Raw genomic sequence first — 26,746 nt, 5'->3', positions numbered from 1 at the left:
TAAAACTTCAGAAATGGACAACGAAGGACTGTCAGCTGCCGCAGGAGTTGGCTGCTTTTGTTTCTGGCCCCAGTGGAGCTGGACACAGACCCAGCTGCCCCTCTGAGCACCTCCCCCATCCCAGCTCCCTGGTCCACACTTGTGACTTCTTACTACCCTGCAGGGCCCTGGGGAGCAGAAGAGAGGAACGCACAACACACGGAAAGCACTCGTCAGCAACCTGGTCCATTCTTAGCCAACAGTCACTCTTTTCTTCACAGATTTATTTGAAAGGCAGAGCATGGCGGGTGGGGAGAGAATCTTCCAATTGCTGGTTCCCTTCCCAAATGCCTCCAACAGCCAGGTCTGAGCGAGGCCAAAGCCAGGACTCCATCCAGGTCTCCCATGTGGATGGCAGGGGCCCAAGCACTTTGGGCCATCACCTGCTGCTTCCCTAGCCACATTAACAGGGAGCGGATGGGCGGCGGGGCAGCCGGGACTTGACCCGAGCAGCGGTTCAACCCACTGTGCTCAATGCCACTCTCACAAACAGCCACTCTTATGCTTGCCAACACACAGCTCCTTTCGTTATTAGTGACTGCATAAGTAATAATCACTAATATTATTAGTTATTACTTATGTACACGCTTATGTGAGCAAAATTCTTCCGATTTCTTACAACATCTTCCCACATAGCAGCTAGATGCCTGGTTGATACAAACGGCATCTCCAGCCGGGCTGTGCTCCCGTGAGTGCCTGGCACTCGTGCCACAGGGGAGGCCAAGGAGCTTTCATTGGGGCCCTCTGCCCAGAGGCCCCTGGGAGCCAGTCGCCCACCAGGGCCCCTCACGGGACGAGGAATCCTTACAGGGGAGCTTCAGGGTCAAATACCACATGAGGAAAGATATCTGAAGGATCCATTCAGAGGGAGAAGTTTCAATGAAACCAGGAGCCAGAGGGAAGACTAAAACAGACTGGGAAGAGAAGAGGTGCTCCCACCGGCACAGGTGCAGGACGACGGCTTTAAGGGACCTGGACGTCCTCCTGGAGGAGAACTGACCTCTGACCCGTCCCGCGCCAGAAAGGCTCTCGTGAGCAACCACGGGCCAAGCTGCATCGGAATCGTGAGAGCAGCCTCCAGAACAAGAACACGGCTAATTAGATCTTCTCTTTTGAAGGTAGAGCGCCTTTTACGGCGGCCCCGGGACAGCCGTGTGCCCGGCAGGGAGCCCCAGGTTCCGTGCTGTATGAGGTGTGAGAAATGAAACTTTATGTGCATACAAATTTAGATTTTTAAAATATTTTCGCTAGGGGCATAAATAAATGGAAACAAGACCACTGGGGTTTCAGAGAACGAGAATACAGACTGTGATTTTTGTCTTAAATTTTAGTAGAGTACCCAATACCTAAGGAGTAAATAATCCAGCGAGTCACCAAAAGTCACACTTCAGTTTTTAACTTCACACTTTTTAATAATTTAACTGTTTTGTCCAAGGGAGGAGAGAAAATTGTACATATTTAAGTAAAAGAAAGGAGGACAACGTATGAGCAAAGGAAAGACCATGTCTTTCTCTTTATGATAGAGCCTTACGGATAAATACTAAAAACACATAAATCCAATTTTCATAAATATAAAAACTTTTAACTGTATAACCATGGGGCAACAACACTGGCCCCAGAATGGGATATTTAAAAATTTTTTTATTTATGAAGCCATCACTTGTGATGCCAGCATCCCATATGGTACTGGCTCAAGTCCTGGCTGCTCCACTTCTAAACCAGCTTCCTGCTAATGCACCTGAGAAAAGCAGCAAAGATGGCCAGTGCTCGGACCCCTGCCACAAACATGGCAGACCCGGATGAAGCTCCTGGCTCCCGGGTTTGGCCTGGCCCAGCCCCGCCCTTGTGGCCATCTGGGGAATGAATCAGCAGATGGAAGATCTCTGTCTCTCCCTCTGTCTCTGCAACTCTGACTTTCAAATAAATAAGTAAATCTTTAATACATACACTCACACGTGCACACACACACACACACACACACCCCCCAACATGGCCATTTTTAAAAATCTCCCACAGTGATTTCCTCATTATGAAAACGTTGACACAACTGCAGCAAGCCTGAGTTTTATCAGAAAGACCCATGGATCCATCACTCAGCATACACCACTGACATTCTGTTCTGCTTGTTTAGCACATACGGACCCATCCATCCACACATCATCCATCTTGCTGCTTTCTGTGTTTCAACGTACATTACAGATATTCCCCTGCATGCTATCACCAAGAGTTCAGTGTTGGAGTTTGCACATAAAACTGACCTGCAACGGTAATCTAAGATGGGTTGAGTCTCGACAAATGTGTAGGGCATGTTATCAAAGTCCCTATCAAAACAGGAAACGTAATTTACGTGAGAGCTGCTTCGTGCCTCTTCCCAGGCGATCCATCTGGACAGCCCCCCTCAGATCACTCTCCGACTCCGGGACCTCACAAAACGCAATCAGTACAGCCCGCACTCTTTCGTGGAAGCTTTCATTCACGCTATGGAAGTCTGGGGACCCATGCAAGGGGATGCATGTACCAACTCCTGCTTTTTATGGCTGAGCAGTGTCCACTGTGTGAAGATGCCACGGACTATCCCTTCATCTGCTGCTGGACACAGGGTGCTTTCCAGGTTTGGACCACCACAAAGAAAGCTGCTGTGAACAATGGTGCTGGCTGTTTTTGGTTTTCATTTGTCTGGGTTGGATAAATATCTAAGAATAGGGATACTGGGTCATAGAGAGGTGCATGTGTAATTTTATTGAAAAAAAAAAAAAAACTTCCATAGCATTTTTCCAAAATAGCTGTACCACTGGATACTCCCACTAACAATGAGAGAATTTTATATTCCCACTAAAATCTGAGAATTACAGATGCTCCATATCTCACCAGTATTTAGTGTGGCCAGTCTTTTTGTTTTCATTTAATCTGATGAGCGTGTAGGGACAACTCACTGTGAGCTGTTTTTGTTTTTGTTTTGTTATGTGAGAGGCAGAGACAGAGCACAGACCCAGGGTCCACTCCCCAAATGCTTGCCATGGTTGGGACTGGGCCAGGCTGAAGCTGGGAATTCAATCCCTGCCCACGGGTGGCAGGGACCCAATTACTTGAGCTATCACCCCTGCCTTTCACAGTATGGCATTAACACGAAGATGGAGTCAGGAACCAAGAGTTAGGTAACAAACACAGGTACCCCAATATGGGACCAGGTATCTTAACTGCTATGCCATATGCCCCTACCCCCCACTTCTCACTGTGTGGATTTTTTTTAGATTTATTTATTTTATTTGAAAGCAGAGTTACAGAAAGACAGAGGCAGAGAGAGAGAGGGAAAAGTCTTCCATCCACTGGTTCACTCCCCAAATGGCCGCAACCACCAGAGCTGAGCCGATCCGAAACCAGGAGCTTCTTCCAGGTCTCCCAAGTGGGTGCAGGGACCCAAGCACCTGAGCCATCTACCACTGCTTTCCCAGGCCACAGCAGAGAGATAGATCAGAAGTGGAGCAGCTGGATCTTGAACCAGCATCCATACGGGATGCCAGTGCCACCGGCAGACGCTCAGCCCATTATGCCACAGCGCCGGCCCCTATTTATTGGCTTTTTAACTGTACTTTTTTACGTTGTCTGTTCAGTGGTTACTCAGGATTACAATACACCTCCCTAAATTCTTAATGCTCATTCTGTCACACACGTCACATGGACTGCAGGTATGCCGCACTCATACAGGTCCCACTGACCACCTCTTTGCTGTCCATTATGCTGCGGTTTTCATGAACTCATGCAAGTCTATTAAAGAGGAAGTTATAAATGTTGCTTTGGGCAGGCATGCACGCACATGTGCACACACACACATACACACACAAACACGCGTGCGCACTGAGTATCCCAAAATGTCTCAGGGACTTCACCTGTGAAGCAGCCCTAACCCAAAAATCCAAAATGCTTCCAATCCAAAGCTCTTGGAGCACCATGTCAGCACTCAAAAAGTTTCAGAGGATTTTCAATTTCAGAATGTCTGATGAGAGATACTCAAAGTGCATATATTTTTTTAATTAGGTAGAAAATAGTATTTCAAGTGCACCCAGTTATTCACGCAGACCGGTCTTCTCCCCAAGGACCCAAGCTTCCCTCCGGTACATTTCCTTCCACATTTCTCTCCAGCAGCACTGCACTAGGATGAATCACCTCCGTGTTCTTTTATCTGAAAATGGATCGTGCCTTGGTTGGTGAAGCATACATGTTTTCTTGAGCAAAGAAGAGCTTCTTTTCTTTAAAGTACTTAGAAATATTGTTCCATTCTCTCTGGCCTCTGTGATGTCAATAAGAAGCTACTGGACATGCAGGTTGCCCTCCGGGCATGCTTTTCCCAGCTGGCTTCCGGTGTTCCCTTCCGTCTTGGGTCTCCGGCAGTCTGAATGCGATGTGCCTGGGTGTGCTTTCATCACACCTCAGCTTCCCAACCTGTAACTAAGCCTCCGGACAAACTGGGGAAACATTTGGCCATTATTTCTTCAATATTTTTTTTCTTTTTCTTTCTCTCTTCTGCAATTCCACCTCCATGTATACAAGACATTCTGATACCACCCCAGAGGACCCTGAGGGTTTGCGTGCTTTCTCAGATCAGGTAATTATCACTATTCTACTCTCAAGTTCATGGGACATGAGAACATGAATGACATAATTGCATTCACTAAGAGGGCTCTGTGAAGGGTCACTGTGAACTAGACAGATGCTGAAAGAAATAGGTAGTTCCAATTTTCAAAGGAAATTATGCTAACTAGAGATGCCAAATCCCAGCAGAAATTCAAGGAATATGGACACTCCTACTGCTGAGCACCTACTAAATAAACAAGGTCAGGAACTGCACTGGCACTTTCACATATTCGACTGTGTCTAATCCAGCTCACATCCTGTTGATACAGGCAGCACCGTCCATGTTTTACAAGTCATGGTACAGAGGAAAAACAAGAGATCTGTCCCCCTAGTAACCTCAAGATCTAGGTCTTTAACTTAGGACTCCCATTATAGTTCATTCTACCATAGCATCTCATTTTTTAAAAATCAAAAGAATCACCAAGAATTAGACGTGTCAGCTAACTTGATTTCCTTCTGTAACAGGCTTACTATTATGTAGTTGTTAGATGTATGGAGGAATACAGTAGATTACAATTTCCACAAAGCATCTGTCGTAAGTAATACAGTGTTAGGGACTAGGAATTAAGGCTCTAAAAGAGACACTCTTAAACTGCTTCTACCACTCCCTCTTGTTGCAACCACAGCCAAGCCATTTAAATTGTCTAAGCAATAGCTCCCCCAACTCTTTAGAATGAGAACTATAATGGTACCTATCTCACAGGGATTTGGTAAAGACCGACTAGGGGAAATGTGCATAATGCATTCAGCACCGTGCCTCCATCCATGCAGTGAATGCTGAATTGCCATTTGCTATTATTATTAAGGCATGACATCCCTGTGGGCAAAAGAGGAACTACCGTGGACATTTGCATAATGATGATGAAATCATACAAAATACATACAACAGTGCAAATAATATTAACCAATTGTTAACCCCATCTTGTTCAACTTCCATTTGTGCCTGCTTTTATCTTACAATTTTCCAATTCGGTCCTGGAAAAAGAAATATTGTCATGGGGGTCACTAAAGAATTATACAAAACTGCTGACCCAGAAAGAAACATGCTTATTTTTTATAATAGGAAAACACTAGCAAGGACAGGAATGCATTCATGAGGGATCAGTTAAATAAATTCTGGTCAGACCATATGCACCTAATAACAGACATGGTTTTTAACACACCACGTGATTGCCTGGGAAAATCCTTGTTTAAACCTACAATATAAGTGCAACTTTGCAAATGTTGTGTAGGAAGAAGACAGACTAGAAGGAAATACACCAAAAAATTTGCAGGTGGTGGTGTTCCAGAGGAGTTGACGTCCTTATTACTCTCTGCTGTATCTCTACATTTTCTACAGCTTATAAGAATTTCTTAGAATGGAAAAATGTTTTCAGAAAACAAACCTATGTAGTTTTGTATGTCCTGCCTGGCCTTCTATCAGTGTGCTTAGTTCTTCTAACATAAAGCTTTGATCCCCAAAATAAGGATGTGAGAAAAATGTTCAGCTGCTGTTCAGGGAAAAGACGATATGGGGACAAGGAGGCCACAGCAACTATCTTCCAATATCTTAACAAATGTCGTGGCAACCTTTTGGGATACAGCTGAATGTTTTCTAATTGTGGTCAGATTCCTGCTTTGGAATGGACGGGCTGGGAGGAAGAGCTGTCCTAAAATGGCTGGAACGGGCTGCGCGAAGCAGCAAGAGCCCAGCAAACCTGTGTTACCTGAACAACGGGCACAGAATGGCTCAGGAGCTGGTGCTCAGACACACGCATGGCGTGGAGTGCACTGCATGGTCCGGCGGGACCGGCCTTCCAGGCCCTCCCCACATTCGAGAACGCTCTGTTTGGCACATGCTGTCATTCTGGTACATGTCAAATCTCTCCTTCAGTGCCAGTTATGGCAACACTGCACAGGACACATCTGGCCTGGCCCAGGACCGCTCTCCAGGTCTCAACATAAGAAGTAGGAAGGCCCAGGAATCTACTGGGCAGTTGGGAGACCCATTTTGTAGTAACGAGAAGGGAAGAAAGTAAAAGCTAAAATAAAATCCACAGCAGACATCTTACTTGAGCTTCTGAAAAAACGGTAAATCCTTTTAAGAAAAGCTCCACATCAGAGCTTCTCCAACCTGGTGTGCAGCTTCCAAGTTTCTTCTCCTGGTTCGCACAGAATGTTCAATAAATGAAATTACATTTCAGTTAAGCTTAGAAAAGAGAAGAGGCCACAGGGTATTTTTAGAAGTAGGAAGACGACAAAAAGAAACTCCAGGCAAGCAGGGAGGAGGCCACCACTTGCACAAATCCTCCACCCCAACCCCTCCACCTCTGTTCCCTGAAGGTCTGATCCTCACTCTGGCTCCTGGGCAAATCTACACTCCCTGTGCCATCAAGCCAAGCAAGTTTAATGAAAACTTCAGTGTCAGCCAAGACCTCATCCGAGACAACTCCCCTTCCCTGCCCCACTGCCCCTTACCTCCGTGCCCTCCCTGGGTGCTTGGAAGGGTCCTGGGAGCCAGAGCTGTGTTCTTCACTCCTCCTGGAGTCCAGGTGTCTGGACTGCTAGTGATTCGGGCAGAGATTTTTTTCTTCTTAGACTTCACTCTACTCCAAGTGGGGATATCTGAGCACCCATATGGACAATCACCAACTCCCCAGTAAAGCAGGCACTTAGCTGAGGGGCATGGGACCCATCAGATTCTCCCTGGGTTCCAGAAGAGCTACCATCACTCAGTGCTCACTGCTGGTGGCAGGGGGAGCCAACGGCTCTGGGTGATGCTGATTGTTATGTGTGATACACATCTGTGAACTTTTTTTAAAAAAATATTTTATTTATTTATTTATTTATTTGAAAGGTACAGTAACAGACCATGAGAAGGAAAGGCAGAGAGAAAGGTCTTTCTTCCGCTGGTTTGCTCCCTAAATGGCCTCAACATCCGAAGCCAGGAGTCAGGAGCTTCTTCCGGGTCTCCCACACGGGAGCAGGGGCCCAAGCACTTGGGCCATCCTCCACTGCTTTCCCAGGCCATAGCAGAGAGCTGGATTGGAAGAGGAGCAGCCAGGACTAGGACCGGTGCCCACATGGGACGTGAGCACCTACTGCGACACAGCACTGGCTCCGTTTACGCATCTAATAGCTTTCACCTGACAAGTAACAGCCAGGGAAACAGAGTGTGTCCATCCCACTGGGACTGAATAGCACCTACAGGAGGCAGAAAGAATGCATCTGGGTAACATGTAAAACTGAATCCCCATCGTCTGAAGTGCTTCTGAGAACCAAGCCGGGCACAGGAAGAAATGATCCAGCCAACCAGGCAGGCAGCCACTAAAACTGTGGCACAGCAAGTTAACACCAGCATCCCATACTGGAATACCAGTTCAAGTCCCAGCTGCTCTCCTTCTGATCCAGCTCCCTGCTAATTCACCTGGTAAGGCAGTGGAAGATGGCCCAAGTGCTTGGGCCCCTGCCACCCAGGTGAGAGACACACATGAAGATCCTGGCTCCTAGCTTCCGCCTAGCTCAGCCCTAGACATTGTGGCTGTTTGGGAAGTGAACCAGAAGAGGGAAGCTCGCTCTCTCTCTCTCTCTCTCCCCCTCTCTCTCTCTCTCTCCCTCTCTCTCTCTCTCCCTCCTTGTCATTCTGTTTTTCAAATAAATAAAATATTTAGAAACAAATAAAATAACTGTCCTCAAGTTAGCTTGACCCAAGTGTCCGAGTTGGAAAGACACGGGGCAACGTGCTGCCCAGTGACCTTGACACGGATACCCTGCAGAACCTGGATGCTGGGAAGGCTCCTGAGGCCCACTTATGCAGGGGGCTCCGTGTTACTTCATTTGAAAAGGAGCTGTAGTGTTTAAGACACAATGAAGACACGGATCGCGTAGCACCCTCTCACCTTACAGATGAGGAAGCAGACTCCGAGGGGCTGGGGAACCGGCCCCACGTCCCACAGCTGGAGTGTCAAAAGGACACAGACGCAGGCCACAGTCTAAGGTTTCTTGCTTGTTAGCGCTGCCACCCTACCGTGCAGTTTCATTTTTAGATAAATTCTGTCCCCACGTATCATCAGATTTTACACTGGGAAAGCCACATTAGTGTCCAGGTAACCTCTGGGGCCAAAGGCCAAAGACAGAGGTCCTTGCCATAATTCCTCCCTCCCCCCTCGCCTCCTCACCCTCCCCACATCCTGAGAAAATCCTTCTCTGCCAGGCAATGACTTCATGGTTTCTCCCTCTCACTAATTTGAATACTCTTGTGGGAGAGCCAAACAAAAATGAAAATGATGAATGACTGCTTGTGCAATGCAAGAAAAATGTGCGCTGGGGATGTCCGAGTGCCGGAATCCCCCTCATGCAGAAAACAGAGCAGAGACAGGCGCTTCGCAGCCCAGCGCGTGTCGGGCCCAGCGGGGGGTGTGCAAAAGCTGTTCCAGGGGCAGGTGAAAGCAAATCAGCCCTCACCTCCACGGCAGGTAAGTGTTTCACTCGAAACAAAACAAAACCAAGTCAGGGGAGAAATGGAAACGGTGCAGAGGGACTTAATAAGTAGGAAGCAAAATAAATACTTGATTCAGAACTGTTTTACACTTTTTTTTTAAACCCAGAGTGCAGCCTCTTATCTCCAAACCACATGTCCACAGGTGAGCAAGGGGCCTTGCCTGAGTTACCATAAACACTAAATTCTAAGGATTTCTCATAATACACGTTTCTCCATGAAAACCTCTGACGATGCCTCATATGCATGGATTTCTTTTTTTTTTTTTTTTTTTTTTTGCAGTGCAATTAACTTACAACTTTCCAAGAACTTGTTAAAGTATTCTCATATCTAAAAAGTCTCTGCTTAGAAATCAATGTTTTCAAATGGTGTTGTACCATCCACGTCACACCGTTCTTAGAACATCAGAACCCTGGGTCAGATTATCAGTCTTCATTTTTATAACCCCCAAGGAGGTGGCTACGGGCGTTCCCAGTGAGGCAAAAGTACCTGTGTCAGTCGGCAGGTGAAAGGGAGACCAAACCAACACCTGCTGACCACCCACTCATGCCAGAAGCTACGCAAAGTGTTTTCCAGGGCACTATGCCCTCTGTCTGACCTTCTCAACGTGAGGGGCAGGACCATGAGTGGCCATTGCTATGGCTTGTCATTTGAACATGAGGAGTCCTGCAACTGACCCCAGGCCAGAGGCAGGCCTGGTGAGGGGAGGGGGGCTTCAGGGACACTCACTCTGGGTACTCCGAGGCGTGCAGACAACTGACTGCTGTGCACCCCCGCGGCCTGGACTGAGACAGTCCCAGCCAGCAGAGGCAGCGGCTCGCTCCTCTAAACCACAGTCGACACTCTTGGCTCTTTCCTGAAGACGAATCTGAGCCCAGGGAAAACGATCAGGGAGGCCCCTGTCACCATCTTTACTGATTGCCCTTTCTAATCCCACCCTTGCTTTATTGCCTTTTGTGGTCTTTTATCGCTTGCTTAAATATCACAGTGGCATCTGACAAAACGAGCAACAAACACAGCACACAGTCAACCATCTTGCAGACAACGAACTATCCGAGACGGCAAGCTGATGTGTTTCTGACGGGCACGGAAGGCCTAGGGTCTCAAGGAAGATGTGGGTAACACACAAGGCTTATCCAAGGGCCTGTGAAAATGATCTAACAGTTGAAGATTTGGCTCTTTCAAACTGACTGTGAATTACCTGTGAAAATGATAGATAAAGTGTTAAGACTGACGGAGGAAGTTTAATGAACAAAAGAGCTCACTCCACATATTTTAAGGGAAACGCGAACATGGACAGTCAACAATGTTTTCCCATCTTTCAAGAAAAGCTGGACTGAAAGAACACATTTTTGGCCAAATGGTAACCAGCAATGAACCATCATGTTTCGGGTATGATAAGGAGAAAAAAATAAGTCAAAATTGTCAACAAAAACTCTACCCCAAGAAAATGCATTATCACATCTTACATGCAAACCATGTCTATGTACAGCAGCACTCTTGAAGGTAAAGATTAAAAAGAAAAACAGAACAGCACCCAAGTTTAAACAATAGTGATTTGATGGATACTAGCTACAGTCTAAGAGCCTTGTGGATGTGTTTCAATGTAGCTTCATCCTACCTGGTGAGGGAGGACCCCCCATGCCTGCTCTGTTCCCCACGGGGCCCCAGAGCCTAGCACAATGACCTGCTCACAGGTGATGCCCTAGAGAAATTAGCTGAGTGACTGGACCTAAAAAAAAGAAAAAGCAGACCATTCCCAGCTGCCCGGCACAGACAAGGAAATAGAAGCATGAAGCGTTAAGCCGTTTGCCCAAGGTTACTCATGTATTAAATGATGGAACTGAGAGTATAACCCAGGGCAGGAGGAGCCCATCTCAAGATCTAAGGATCAGGTCAAACCCAGGTGTCCTCCGAAAGTAATGTAACATCAATGCCCCACAAGCAATTATGCAATCTCTGTAGGTATCCCCTACTACGTTACATACTTCTTTTTCTGGAAGCCTTACATACCAAGACTGCCACTACTGAGGACACTCAGAAGACTGTGCTGTGGGCCTGGAAGAGAGTCAACATACTTTGGGCACAGGAGAGCCCACGCACAGCTAAGCAGCTTTCCCACGCCTGCCCTCTCCTGAAGGAGACTATGTTCACCAACTCAGGGCTCCACTCACCCTCCTCTTCAGCACAGTAACACCCAGGAGTTATATAATAAGTATATAATGTATGTACAGAAATATACAGTAAATGATGTTCAAGTGCAATGCCCCTCCCTCAGTTCGTACGTTGCAATCCTCACCCCCAAGGTCATGGTTCTAGGAGGTTGGAGTCCCAGGGAGGTAAACAGGTCATAAAGGTGGGGCCCCCATGAATGGGATTTGTGTCCCTATCTCTAAGGACCCCAGAGAGCTGTCCTTTCCTCTTTCCACATGATACCACAGGCAGGTGGCAGTCTGCAACCAAGACAAGGGCCCTCACCAGAATCCGGTCATGTTGGTAGCACATTGATCTGAGACCCCGCCTCCCAGAATGTGTTTCTCACCAAATTCAGAAATTGAGAAACACGTTCCTGTTGTTTAGGAATGCAGTAGATGCCACTCTACCACAGCAACCCAACCTGAGCCATTAATGTTGAGAAACTGCCAAAGTTCAGTCCTGATGAAAAACCCTCTAAATAGAACACACTGTCACAAAATGGTAGGCATCCCAATAAATCTACCTTACTTAAAAATCAGTTACAGTGCTCAGTGCTGTGGTGCCGTGGGTTAAGCCACCGCCAACAATTCCAGCATCCCATTCGCGTGCTAGTTCAAGTCCCAACTGCTCTACTTCCGATCCACCTCCCTGCTAATGTGATTGTGACAACAGCAGAAGACGGCCCAAGTGCTTGAGCCCCTGCCACCCACATGGGAGACCTGAATGGAGTTCTAGGCTCCTTGCTTCAGCCTGGCCCAGCCCTGGCCATTGTGGTCATTTAGGGAGTGACCCAATGAAAGGAAAATTTGTCTCTGTCTCTCCCTCTCTCTTAGTAACTCTGCCATTCAAAAAAATAAATAAACTTTAAAAAAATCAGTTACAAAATGTAAAAAATTAAACATCCTGGCATACTAAAAGTTAATGTTAGGAAGCATCTCTTAAAAAAACGAATAAACCACTAAATAGCTCAACTTCAGGAACTTGGCATGTGAACGGTTAACTTATTCAGGTGTGGAATTGGAACAACAACAGAAAAAAAAAAAATGATGGAGAACCTGCCAGAATAATCCTTCAGTCCCGACTGCTGCCAAAGTCAAAGCATAGACTTATATTCTAAACTTTAATTTAGAAGTAAACATTAAAATGAAGGGAAAATTCTCCAATAATTTTCACTTTTAAAGTACCAAATTGGCCCATAAAAAAAACTCAGGCTAATTATTCCAAAGCAATCAACTTCTTAAAAACCCTTTATTTCACAATTACGTTAATATCCCATTAATTTGGGACACTTACCAATGTATTTATTCTTTGCTCATTACCTACATGCACATTAAGAGTACACCAATAACACAATACAGGCATTAATATGTAAAACATCAACAAAAGCCATCTGGAAAGCTAATGAATAATCAAGGGATTTCAAATTAAACTACAGAATTTTCCCTTAGAATCTTTAGGACAACACTGTCAAGTTCAATCTATTCACTTCGCCTCCAGAATCAATTTTTCAAACTTTATGACAGCTCTAATCGCTTCCACCTGTGCCTCGAGCTTGACTCTTGACTGGCATGCTACCAGCCAGGGTGGAAATGTAGACAAAGACCCCTATTAGGATCCGGCTGTTTCTCTACTGTGAGGTCACTCAGCCATTAAATTAGTTCCAGCCCAGTTTCTGTCCTCTCAGACCTTGGCTTCAGGAGAGGAGGGTGCAGAGTAGATAGAGTGAGTCCTCGGAGCAGGATCAGAAGGGAAGAGGTGTTTGGGACCAACCAGACCTGCACGCCCAGGGCTGGAAGGCTGGGGTCGGCCCCAACTCTGGAATTAAAACACTACCTGTCCTAAAGGGTGCTGACCATCGTCCCCAGTGCAATCCTCCCCCCAGCCCCACCAATTTTTTGTTTGTTTGTTTTGTTTTGTTTTGTTTGTTTGTTTGTTTGTTTTGACAGGCAGAGTGGACAGTGAGAGAGAGACAGAGAGAGAAAGGTCTTCCTTTGCCGTTGGTTCACCCTCCAATGGCCGCCGCTGCAGCCGGCGCACCGCGCTGATCCGATGGTAGGAGCCAGGATCCAGGTGCTTTTCCTGGTCTCCCATGGGGTGCAGGGCCCAAGCACCTGGGCCATCCTCCACTGCACTCCCTGGCCATAGCAGAGAGCTGCCAGCCCCACCAATTTTAAAGACCATCTTAGGGGACTGTGTTTCCTGTGCTTGTACAAAGCCTACCGTCTCAGCTAACAAGGGGCTGAGCGCGGGCCGTTCAGCCCTCTGAAGATGCAGGAAAGTCACCATGAGACAGAGGTTGGTCGATGGCAGCTCTGACCTGCGGGCACCACTGGGTCAAAGGAAATGAGTGAAGGTACCTGGGGAACATCTAGTGGGCCGATGCCCATGACCTCACAGCTGAGGACAGCAAGGTCCTGGCAGGGGTTGCGGCCAAGGTCACAGAGCTCATTTGTGATAAAGTCTTGGCTCTCGCGTTTTCTCTACTAGACTGTGAGCTTCATGACATCAGGAACAAGCCCAAAACACAGGACCTACACAAAACACCCTGACCATTCTGCCTCTCTCCATCCATCATGTGGTCTGCTAGCCCACTTCCTTCCTGCCCAAACCCCAGGACGCAGACCAAGAACAGCGTGCACAACTTTGGGAAGTATACCATCACCAGGACCTGCCACTGCAAATGCTACATGAGGATGGTGCCTCATCCATGGATGTGCCTCCAGTGCCCAACACGGTGTCTGCATATGGAGGTGGTCCTCAGATGCTGAGTCCATGAAGTGATGAGGGCAAATATAAGTCTGAAAAAAATCAAACAACTTTGGGGCTGGCGCTGTGGCATAGCAGGCTAAGCCTCCGCCTTGGTGCAGGCATCCCATATGGGTGCTGGTTCTAATCTCGGCTGCTCCTCTTCTGATCCAGCTCTCTGTTTATGGCCTGGGAAAGCAGTAGAAGATGGCCCAAGTACTTGGGCCCCTGCACACACATGGGAGATCTAGAAGAAGCTCCTGGCTCCTGGCTTCAGATTGGCTCAGCTCCAGCTATTGTGACCATTTAGGGAGTGAACCAGCACGGTCTCTCCATCTCTCCCTCTCTCTGTCAAATAAGTAAGTAAATCTTTTTTAAAAAAAAAAATCAAGGGACTTAAATGATAAAGAAGTAAGGAAACCTAAATTATTCTTTACGAATAAAACAACAGCCAGCCTTTAGCCAGGTTATTCATGGTGCACAAGCATGCAAGGGAATCTTTTTTATTTTTTTTTTTTAATTTTTTTTGACAGGCAGAGTGGACAGTGAGAGAGAGAGACAGAGAGAAAGGTCTTCCTTTGCCGTTGGTTCACCATCCAATGGCCGCTGCGGCCAGCACGCTGCAGCCGGTGCATTGTGCTTATCCGAAGCCAGGAGCCAGGTGCTTCTCCTGGTCTCCCATGTGGGTGCAGGGCCCAAGGACTTGGGCCATCCTCCACTGCACTCCCGGGCCATAGCAGAGAGCTGGACAGGAAGAGGAGTGACCGGGACAGAATCCGGCGCCCTGACCGGGACTAGAACCCAGTGTGCTGGCGCCGCAGGCGGAGGATTAGCCTATTGAGCCGCGGCGCCGGCCTCAAGGGAATCAACTTAACAAGCTGGTGTTCACATGTTCTCCATACCCTGTGTGGTTTACACAGAAGTTGTTTCAAAATCTCATAGAGGCTTGGTATAAGTCAGTCAAAACAGACACTCTAGGGGCAGGAGTTTTGTGCGGTGGTTAAGTCACCACTTGGGACAACTTCATCCCACATGACAGTGCCTGGTTAGAGTTCTGGCTCCTCCTCTCTGGCCCAGCTTCCTGTTGATGCATAGCTTAGGAGGCAGTAGACGATGGCTTAAGTACTTGGCCCTCTGCCACGTACATGGGAGACCCAGAATGTGTCCCAGTCCTGTCTGCTATGGTCATTTGGGGAGTGAACCAACAGATGGAAAATCTTTCTCTGTTGCCATCTGTCCACCTTTCAGATAAAATGAAAATAAATTTAAAAAAAATATTTTTTAAAGTAGACACTAGAAGTCTAATAAAAAATGATTCTAAAAGTAATACAATGACTCTGTTACCCCAAGCTCTCATACTCCTGGCCTTGCCTCACACTGTCCCCACAAGTGGAGGCTCAGCCATTGCTTCTCTAGAGAGTAACAGAATGGGCGCTTTTCCAGGGATTCACAGCAGTGTTCACATAGCCTTGCCTAGGTCCCACAGCTCCACCAACAGCTCACATGGGACGCAGTCAAATTCACTGGCCCAGACCCAGAACTGAAACCACGCCCTTGGGTGGGTTCTAGACTGTGAGCTTCATGACATCAGGAACAAGCCCAACACACAGGACCTACACAAAACACCCTGAGCATTCTGCCTATCTCCATCCATCATGTGGTCTGCTAGCCACATGATGATCAAAATCACCTCTTCCGACCAGAGGGGCCAAGAGGAACAGCCACGCCAGCCACCAGGAGCAACAGCAGCCGCTCACGTGGCGTTCACTTCTGGAGAGGAGCCTGATTGTGTTGTCAGCAAGCACCCCATAGTTCCCTCCATCTTCCCTTCCCCTCCATGGCATCGCTGACACGACAGGAGCAGAGGGGTGGGGGCTCACAGCTTCGGGAAAACGAGCCTGCTGTTGCACCCCAGAGATCAAACGAGAGGTGGCAACTTCTCCGTCAGCACCACGGTAGTTCAGCTGGCTGTGCAGTCAAAGGAGGAAATGTGACGTCCACCAAAACACTCATCAGAAGAGAAAGTTCTAACCCTTCCCAAGGCTTACGACAATGCAAGGAAAAAGCCTCTACTGACATGAATAAGCAGTAAAACAAAACCAGTGTTACGAGTCAAATGAGTATCCTCAGCCATGACTGAATCTTACAGGCCTCAATGTGGGTACTACTTGGAGAGTCTCCAGCTGTTTTCTTTAGTGGTCTGAAAAACTGAAAGTACTTGCCTTTGACAGGGCCTTGTAGCTGCCCTCACTACCAGCTTCCAATACTCTCCAGGAAGTGACAACTCGTTTTCAGCTGGATTCATGGATGCCAATTCTAAGACCACATTTACTTCCTAGCCTTTTTCAGGTAGCTGTGGTCATCTGACAAGGTTCTGGCCAAGGGATACAAGCTCAAGGTCATGTGCAACTTTCGAAGAGAGTCCATCAGGGATGGGAGGTCAGCCACCTTACTCCCTCCTCCTGCTTGCTGGCTGACATGAGAACATAAACATGAGGGTTGTCTTGGACCACAAGTTCAGGGTATACAGCAACACAGCTAGGTCCCTGGGTGGCCCACCTCACTTACAAGCCAGAGAAATAAACTTCAATCCTATTTAAGCTCGTTTTATTTGGGGATATGTGTTGCACAGAGCACAGCCTAATCCTAACTGACAGGTATCTAATCCTGGAAACAGGTACCTGCATGGGGTGTGCTTAATCTTCTATCTGTGCACACCATCACCAGGGACTGAAGACGCAGCCCGACAGGGAGGATCTGGACAGCGGCAGTTGGCAAGGACTCGGGTCCCAGAGGCTCACTGGCAACCGCAGTCAGGCAGTGACCAGCAAAGCCTGTGATCAAGCCTGGGCCTCTGGGCCTTTGGCGGTAGACCAGGTGTCTGTCCCAAGCTGCTGCTGCACATCATCAGCACACCACATGGAACGGTTCTGAAAAATCAGAATGTCCACATTTGTCAGATCTTCTTGACTGTCTTAGCAAAGTCCAACAAAAGACAAACGGCCTCCTTTTGTGCCATGGTATAGCGCACATGGGAGAAGTAGCTCCCAGGCTCTACAGGGAAACTACTACTGCGATTTACCATACATCTCAAAATAACTAGAGCTGAAGAGTCGGAAGGCTCCTTACACTCAGAACGATGATATCTGAGGAGGTGGAAGATAATTCCCCTGATCTGATCATTGTACATTAACTACATGTATCGAATGATAATACTGTGCCCCATAAATGAGTACAAATATTATTTGTCAATGATTTAAAACTAGAGCTAACCAGCTTCAAGAAGGTAGCAAAGAAAACAGATTCAATAAGAAAGCCACCCTGCAGACTACCGGTAATTGAAATTGGGGCCACGGCTGCACCTGCAGCCCAGCAGGAGATGAGACAGGGACTGCACCGCACAGAGCTGTGCAGTCCTTGGGGAAGGCCCCTGACCTTGCACCCAGGGCCACTGCTCCCCCCAGCACAAGGGGAGGGGGTGGCAGAGCACTGAGGCCCCTTTAAGACGGGAGTTTTGAGGAAGAAACATTCTGTCTAGCCAAGATCTCAGAGGCAAACAGACCAGCGGTCGAGGGACTTTTCAACAGACTGACGTGACCACAGACACCATAAGGCTAGTGATAAAAAGCTGGACTGTGCAGGCCCCAAACCCTTCCAGAAAAGCAAGTGTCAGAAGTCCATCCTCTCTAGCATCCGTCTCAGATGTGACACAGGGAAGACGCGCCCCAAAGGCAAAGCCAAAGGATACCAGGCCAGAAAGCTCTTCTTGGAGGGCAGAACCAGGGCTGCCCAAAAGGTGACCAGGGACCATATCAACCACCCCTGCAGGGGCCCCCAGGATCCACGGTCCTCCTTTCCACCAGGGCAGCACCACAGTACACGTGAGTGCTGGGGACAGAGGACGTGTCTGTCTTAACACACAAACTGCCAGACCTCCATAAGCCATGTCCAACCCTGAGAGACTGTCCATGCCCAGGTCTGCTCTGACCAGAAGAAAGTCAGCCAGTGGGAAACCAGGGTGAAGGGGCCTTGCTTGAAAAAGGGTGAGTTTTCTGCGATGGGGAAGACAGACGCACGTGGGCATTTGGGAGGGTAGCAGAAATTACTAGTCATTCTACATAACTGCCCCCATCCTTCAGGATTTGAGCTCTCAAATTGAGCAAAAACAAGTCCCTCTTTTTATATTGGGGGTGGGGACAAAAAATAAATGTAAAAAACTTTTTAATAAAGAGCTATGTCTAATTTCAACCTCACTTCAGGAAAGAGTAGCTGGATCGCCACAGAGTGGTAAATATGAAGAGAGAACTAGGAATTGAGAGGCAGGCACTTGGCACAGCAGTGGAGCCACTGGCGAGAGTGCCTGGTCCAAGCCTGGCTCTGCTCTCCACTCCAGCCTCTTGCTAATGCACAGCCTGAGAACCAGCAGGTTATGGCCAAGTAGTTGGGTCCCAGCCACTCTCCTAGGAGGCCTGGATTGAGTTCCCTGCTCCTGGCTTCTGTCTAGCCCAGCCCCAACCATTATGGGTATTTGGAAAATAATGGATAAGGGAGCTTTCTGCCTTATTGTTGCCTCTTTAATTAATTAAATATAAATTTAAAAATAGGAATTGAATGAACATGGGCCATGGTTTTGAAAATTCTTCTTGTCTGTTAGTCCATTAAAAAAAAAAAGCAACATTTTTTTAAAATAAATATGCAAGGCCAGCGCCGCAGCTCACTAGGCTAATCCTCCGCCTTGCGGCGCCGGCACACCGGGTTCTAGTCCCGGTCGGGGCGCCGGATTCTGTCCCGGTTGCCCCTCTTCCAGGCCAGCTCTCTGCTGTGGCCAGGGAGTGCAGTGAAGGATGGCCCAAGTGCTTGGGCCCTGCACCCCATGGGAGACCAGGAGAAGCACCTGGCTCCTGCCATCGGATAAGCACGGTGCACCAGCCGCAGCGCGCTGGCCGCGGTGGCCATTGGAGGGTGAATCAACGGCAAAGGAAGACCTTTCTCTCTGTCTCTCTCTCTCACTGTCCACTCTGCCTGTCAAAAAAAAATAATAAAATAAAATAAAATAAAAAATATGCAGAAACTACACAATTCCAGGTACAGTAAGCCCTGCTTCCTGGCACTCTAAGCACTGGTGTGATGCAACCATTTGACTCTGTCTGTGAAAGACCATGAAGCATGAAAAGATGACGCATGGAATGGTGGCCTTGTGTGGCGCTCTAACAGCAGTGTCTAGAAGAGAAGTCTTCTCGGGTACATTAGCTGTTAGTAACACCATCAGCAGACTGCTTCTGTAAGGAGAGTGCACATAGGATCAAATGTGATATAAGCATTAGAAACAGCTGGGGGTTTATTCTCGGAATGTGACCATCCGTGTATTTCATTTATCTATCTCACGTTCTCTTTATAGAACATTGTGGGTCCTGACACCAAGGTGACTTTCCCCAAAGACTTTCCTCTAAAAATGCATGCTGCCCTCCAGGCGCGTCTTGGGTGAGTGACTTCACCTCCGTGTTAGAAAGGGACCCAAGGGGAGAGTGGGAGAAGGGCTCCCATGGAAAGTCAGGGCCAGCACCAACTGCTGACTCAGAACCCGCTGTGCACCAAGCACAGAGATGAATAATAATCAAGCCCACTTCACTCTCTGACAAGAAGAGACAAAGAGGAGATTCCTAAATGCCTTTTGTCAGAATAAAGTCTCAATCCTACAGAAAGGCCCATCCTGGTCAGTGCCAAGCTCAGCTTACACAGCTTCAATGTGTAGCTCTCACAGACCCAAGGTGTTTAAAGCAGCATTACTGTTTTTAAGTTCAATACTTTTTAAACTCATTTATATTCAAGGGTATGAAAGCAGTGCATTGACACAGGCTGGACAGTGTGCAATGCAGCCCAAGCATCTGACGACACCCGGGAGCCTGGCACCACCCCCCCAGCCCTGGCAGGACACTTGTCACTCTCAGCCAGGCACCACCCACAGCCCAGGCACAGTGACCAAACTTCCAGTGCTTCGTGGTCACCCTGACAGCGACTGTTTCTCACAACTGTCCACACAAACCGTGAAAATGGTCTGGGAGTGCCCAGAGTTCTGACCTTCCAAAACCTTTCGTGAAATGTCACATCTGACTTTCTGCACAGGAACTATAATTACCGTGAGCTGCCCCTTCTGTCTGACCGCGCCTTCGCTCAGGGGACAGAGGATTATCACAGCTGTTCCATCTGCAGGAACAGGTTTTTTCCTTCTCTACTGGGGAATGGCAAGTTGTGGAGAGGGAGGGAGCAGGAGAAGTAGGGACCCGGGTGGGAGGAGAAGTTCCTATGACAACAGGAATTTTGAACATGGCTGTGGTCCCCTTCACCACCGTCCTCTCTGCTAATTCTACACGAGCGCTATTTCTATTTCCCATTCACATACCAGAACTGCCACTCCCATGCCAGGTGTGCGAGGCAAGAAAGTACTAACGTTATCTCGGCCTTTTATACTAACATGCTATCAAATTCTAGAAATCATCATTAAGGTCAAAGGCTAAAAGACTTCATACATTAATTTGTACATTCTGTCTAATCATGCAGACTCATGGGAAAATACTTCAGAAACTGTGAATCCAGTTATTTTGGCAACTTCTGTCTTTAAATTTTGTTCTCGCTTTGAGAGATGATGCTTTCCTTATTCCCTCTCTGTATAACCCAACTTAAACTAAAATATGTAATATTCTTACTAATTAGAGAATTAAACTTCGTCTTTTTTTATGGTTAACCTTTAATCCAAATCCACCAGACAGAAGAAATAAAAAGGAAAACTTGTCATCAGAGTAAATTTCAAACATTGTACTGGGATGACAAAGTGCTTAAGAAAGGTATGGGCTAGGGACACTTCAAAACCCAAAGTTCCAGCTTACTCTATTAACACACCCATGTATCATTCAAATTTGCTTTTCTAATGCGGCTCCTGGGAAAACATTCTAAATTAAGCGTTCAGCAATTGTTGCAACAGCACAAAAAGCAAACGATAACCAGAGTAACGATGCTACCCCTTAAATTTATTTTTCCAGAATGTTCTTTTTCCTAAAGACAGTCTGAAAGGTCTGGTTAAATCAAAAAGCAAGACTCAAGGCAAAATACTTCTTGTTTGGTAAAACAGAAATCTTTGATGAAAAACTTGACTTAACTTCTCTTCCTAATGTTTTAACTCGGCAAGGACAGGAGAATTATACAAACAGGTGTGTTAAAGTATATTATCCTACACTCCTACCCCTCTACCCACCCCCAACTGCTTAGAGAGAAGAATCAGTATAACAAAGTTCTCTGAGCAGGTGCCTCAGAGGTCCGATCAGAACTCACCCGTCCAGGAGACTCATTGTCGTGGGGGTCACTTCCGCAAACAGAATTGTTTTTCCAAGTTGCCGAGTCTGCAGATTTTGTCGATAGATCTCAAGGTCAAAATTTTCTGACGAGAAGGCCTCCATATCGGTGACCACGGGTATAGAAGACGGGGTTATTTCCATGTCAGATGTGTAGGATGAAACGAATTTAAGGGACAGTTTGCTGGACTTGATTACTCCTTCAGGATCCATGTGCCTCTCCAGCCACTTCATCAGGGGAGCCCGGATTTCCTGTGTTGTCAATGAAAAGGTTGTAGGTTAGCATTTCATTAGGTGACGGTAGCTTTCTCTTAAAATGTCATTTCCTAATTCATGAGCCAACAAAAGCTCAATTAACATAATCTGTACACCTCAACTATTACACAACGTGGTGATAAACATTCTAGGTGCTATGGTCTGAATGTCTGTCCTCCAGAATTCGTGCACTGGAAACTTAATCACCAAAGTCCCTTGTTAATGGTATTTGGGTGGTGACTGGGTCATGGGGACTCTGCCCTCATGAACGGATTAGGCCATTCATGGATTAATGGATTGATGGGTTATTGAACAAGTGGGTTCCTTATTACAAGTAGATCTGTTACAAAAGCCAGTTTAGGGGAAGGTGCTGTGTGTGGCCCAGCAGGTTAGGCCACCATGGGTAACGCTGGCATCCCATATCAGAGTGTCACTTCAAGTTCCGGCTGCTCTGCTCTGATTCAGCTCCTTGCTAATGCACCTAGGAAGGCAGCAGATGATGGCTCAAGTACTTAGGCCCCTGTCACCTGGAGACCTGGAGAGAGTGCTGCCTCCTGGGAAAGCAGCCATCTGGGAAACAAACCAGTGAACAGACAATCTCGATCTCTCTCCTTCCCTCCCTCTCCTTCCCTCCGTGTGTGTGTGTGTGTGTGTGTGTGTGTATGGTTGTGTGTCACTCTGATTTTCAAATGGTAATTTAATTAATTATTTTTTTTAAAAAGCCAGGGGGGCAGTGCTGTGGTGTAGCAGGTTAAGCTTTTGCCTACGGCACCAGCATCCCATACAGGTGCCAGTTTGTGTCCCAGCTGCTCCCCTTCCAAGCCAACTCCCTGCTAATGGCCTGGGAAAGCAGTGGAGGACGGCCCAAGTACTTGGGGCCCTGCACCCATGTGGGAGATCTGGAAGAAGCTCCTGGCTCCTGAATTCAGACTGGCCCAGCTCCAGCCATTATGGCCATTTGAAGAGTAAAACAGCGGGTGGAAGCCCTCAATCTCAATCAATCAATCTCTCCCTCTCCCTCCCTTCCTCCCTCCCTCTGTATATAACTCTGCCTCTCAAATAAATAAAAATTCAAAAAATCTTAAAAAAAAAAAAAAAAAGCCAGCCTGGCCTTCTCTCCCGGATCCCCTTGCATGCGACAACCTGTGTGGCCGCAGGACTCTGCAGAGAGCCCCCAGTAGCAAGAAGGCCTCTTGACCTTGAAGTTCTCAGCCTTCACAACTCTAAGCAGCAAATTTCCTTTCTTTAGAAATTATCCCATCTCAGGCATGCAGCAATTGCAAAAGAAAATGGACGGTGAAAAGTATGCTTGCACTATAAAACTAAACTGCAGAATCCAGGATCCAAGGACATGTGTTCTGTTCATTACTCCCCATCTTCTGGGACCTTCTAAATTCACAAAAAGCTCCCTCTGGCTCCAGTGTGCCAAAGTGATTCTCAGGTTCTCTGCGCACATTGCAAGAAACGTCTACGGCACTACACTTCCACCCCAATTCATCATCCCACCTATGAGAAAAACAACACCCATCGGTGGAAGAAGCCACAGAACAAAGCACGAAGACACCGCCGCATCTGACCTCTGCCCGCAGAGGACCTGCACCTCCTCTCAGAAACACGCTGGGCACTGGTGCCCAGCAAGGGAGAAGTGGATTTTCACACACAGAAAATAACGGGGGGCCCCACAGCTGCTTTGCTTGCCCCAAATGCGGTCCAGGGAGGAGACAGAAGGCAGAACTCAGGGGAGATTTTGCACAACCCAGACACAGCGCTTCTGCCCCCAAACCACAAAAAGGAGTCTTGGAGCTGGAGGAGGCTGCGGGTGCCCCCGAGGCCCCAGGGTCCTCCCTTGGGCTGGCCCAGCAGGAACCGGGGGTTCAGGGGAGCCCTGCACAGGCAGAACCATGCTCCAGGGCCATCCTCCTGCAAATGGCAGGCCTTTCTTTCTTTCTTTCTTTTTTTTTTTTTTGACAGGCAGAGTGGACAGTGAGAGAGACAGAGAGAAAGGTCTTCCTTTGCCATTGGTTCACCCTCCAATGGCCGCCACGGCCAGCCTGCTGCGGCTGGCGCACCGCGCTGATCCGATGGCAGGAGCCAGGTGCTTCTCCTGGTCTCCCATGGGGTGCAGGGCCCAAGCACTTGGGCCATCCTCCACTGCACTCCCTGGCCACAGCAGAGAGCTGGCCTGGAAGAGGGGCAACCGGGACAGAATCTGGCGCCCCAACCGGGACTAGAACCCGGTGTGCCGGTGCCACTAGGCGGAGGATTAGCCTAGTGAGCCGCGGCGCCGCCATGGCAGGCCTTTCGAAACAAAAACACCTCCCTCCCTTTCCCCATTAATATTAGTGTATGCCACAAAGCTCCCCAAAGCTACAGAAAAGCAGCATCAAGGATGAAATTTAATTCAACTGGGGTCAGAATTTGCAGTGCAGAGAGCTAAACCTCCACCTGCAATGCCAGCATCCAATAGGAGCATCGGTTCAAGTTCCACCTGTTCTACTTCCGATCCCGCTCCCTGATAATGAATCTGGGAAAGCAGCAGAGATGGCTCAAGCGCTTAGGCCAATGCCACCCACGTGGAAGACCAGGATGAAGCTCCTGGCCTCAGCCCTGGCCGTGGTAGTCATCTGGGTAGGGAACCAGCAGATGGGAGATCTCCCTCTGTCTCCCCTTCTCTTTGTAACTCTGCCTTTCAAATAAATAAATTCATCTTTTTGGAAATTTTTGAAGTGCTGGTGCTGTGGTATAGCAGGCTGAGCTTCGGCCTGTGGCGCTGGCATCTCATATGCCAACCGGCATCGGCAGGTTCGTGTCCCGGCGGCTCCTCTTCTGATCCAGCTCTCTGCTGTGGCCTGGGAAAGCAGCATCAGATGGCCCGAGTGCTTGGGCCCCTGCACCCGAGTGGGAGACCCGGAAGAAGCTCCTGGCTCCTGTCTTTGGATTGGCCCAGCTCTGGCCATTTGGCCTTTTGAGGAGTGAACCAGCAAGTGGAAGACCTCTCTGTCTCTCCACCCCTCCGTCTGTTACTCTGCCTCTCAAATAAATAAATAAAATCTTTAAAAAAATTTTTTTGAAAGGTATGTGTACATATCCATGGAAAAACGCACAAACACACAGATCTTCCATGTGCTGGTTCCATTTGTCAGGGTTGGGCCAGGCCAAAGCCAGGAACCTAGAACTCCATCTGTGTCTCCCACGTGGGTGGCAGGGGCCCAAGCACTCGTGCCATCGCCAGCTGCCCCCTGGCACGTGCGTCATCAGGAAGCTGGATCGGAAGCAGAGCAGCCAGGACTTGAACCAGGAGCTCCAAAATGGGAATGCCGGTGTCCCACGCAGTGACTCAGCCGCTGCACCTGACGTCCACCTCAGCAAGCCTTCTGTTTTCACCCGCGTCATTACCGTATTAATTTTACCCTCTCACCTGGCTTTAAATCACCCACAGAGTCTGACAACTACCAAGGCACCTCACTCACACATCCACCACCTATTTGGCACTCCTGATGACTTCCAGAGGGCGTCTCACGCCTCCCTCACCGGGAACGGCCCACTCAGCCCTCCTCTCCAGCGCCGCTCCTCCCACAGTGCAAGTCCAGCTGTCTAGGCCACGAAGCTCTGACTCACTGTTGACCCCACAGCTCCTCTAACATCCCAGCTCCGACCTTAGCGACTCTCCTGGCCACTTCTTCAGTCCTTTCATGCTGCAACTGCTGTCCTGCTGGGCCGGCCATCAGCACCTCACTCCTAGGTAGCTTAAGGGATTTTTCTGACCAGTCCCTCTGCTTCCAATTGTCCGCTCAACACGGCAGCCAGAGTGGGAGCTATCCTGCTGTGACAGAGTCAAGTCTTCCCACCCCTTCCTCAAACCCTGAAGGGCTCCCCATTGCCCCCGAGTGGAAGCCCTCATCCAGGCTGTGGCTAATGAGGTCCCCCTCCCCTGCAATGGCCTCACACCCTTGCTCCTCCCCCAGCTCCCTCTGATGTCTCTGCTGTTGCCTAAGCCCGCTCACTTCCCCCTGGAATCTCTGCACTTGGCCTTCCCTGGAACCCCTATATATAAAATAAGTATAAATGGCATAATTATGTCATCATTTAATAGCACCTTCCTCACTTCCTTCAGGTATTTCTTGGTAAGACCTTTGTCTGCCTGACCTGAAGCTGCTTGGCTACAACAGTTTGCCTCTCTTTTTTAAGATTTTTAAGTTTTTAAAATTTGCTTGAAAGGCAAGAGGATAGAGGACAGAAAGAGCAAGTGAGCTCCCTTCTGCTGTTCACTCCCCAGATATCTATAACAGCTGGGGCTGGACCAGACTGAAGCCAGGAGCCTGAAACTCAATGTAACATGCAGGTATCAGGGACCCAACTACTTGAGCCACCACCTGCCGCTTCCCAGAGTATTAGCAGGAAGCTGGAATCAGCAGTGGAGCTGGGACCTGAGCCAGTCACTCTGGTCTGGAATGCGGGCATCCCAAGTACCGTCTTATCTGCTGCCCCAGATGCCCACACTCCATCTCTCTCTTTTCTTTTTTCTTAAGATGTATTTATTTATTTGGAACGCAGTAAAAGAGAGACCGGGGGGGGGGGTGTGTCTTGCATTCACTGGTTCACTCCCCAAATGGTTGCAAAGGCTAGAGTTGTGTTTATCCGAAGCCAGGAGTCAGGAGGTTCTTCCAGGTCTCCCACGCAGGTGCAGGGGCCCAAACACTTGGGCCATCTTCTACTGTTTTCCCAGAGTTATCAGAGAGCTGGATCGGAAGTGGAGCAGCTGGGTCTCAAACCAGCACCCATATGGGATGCCGGCACTGCAGGTGGCGGCTTTACCCACTACACCACAGCCCCTCAATCTCTTTTCATTTATCATTCTTTACTGTCTGAGATCCTGTATATTGTGCTCACTAATCTTTTCATTACCTGCCTCCCACAGTGGAGAGGAAACCCTCTGAGGACAGGGATGCGGGCCCCATCATTTGCACTCCGTCCTCAGAGCCTGCAGGAGCACTGGCTACAGAGAAGTGGACGGTCCTGCTCACTGGGTGAATGACAGAAGGACTAGCTGCCACCA

General features: G+C 48.3%; 1 protein-coding gene across 7 annotated transcripts in view; it reads right to left on the bottom strand.

The window, feature by feature from the left end:
- HLCS (holocarboxylase synthetase) overlaps nucleotides 1–26,746 on the bottom strand; it is a 209,404-nt gene that overhangs the window by 122,627 nt on the left and 60,031 nt on the right. For all 7 annotated transcript variants that reach the window (XR_016232992.1, XR_016232991.1, XM_089331425.1 and 4 more), the window contains one exon: nucleotides 21,416–21,687. Coding sequence is in view for 5 of the 7 variants with exons in the window: in XM_089331425.1 (XP_089187551.1) it covers nucleotides 21,416–21,687 (272 nt within the window). In the remaining 2 variants the exon portion in view is untranslated. The remainder of the gene's footprint in view (nucleotides 1–21,415; nucleotides 21,688–26,746) is intronic.

Source organism: Oryctolagus cuniculus, chromosome 4 (assembly GCF_051225735.1).
Source record: "Oryctolagus cuniculus isolate XC-2025 breed Fujian yellow rabbit chromosome 4, ASM5122573v1, whole genome shotgun sequence".
Taxonomy (NCBI): Eukaryota; Metazoa; Chordata; class Mammalia; order Lagomorpha; family Leporidae; genus Oryctolagus; species Oryctolagus cuniculus.
This window is presented reverse-complemented; position numbering and strand designations above follow the sequence as displayed.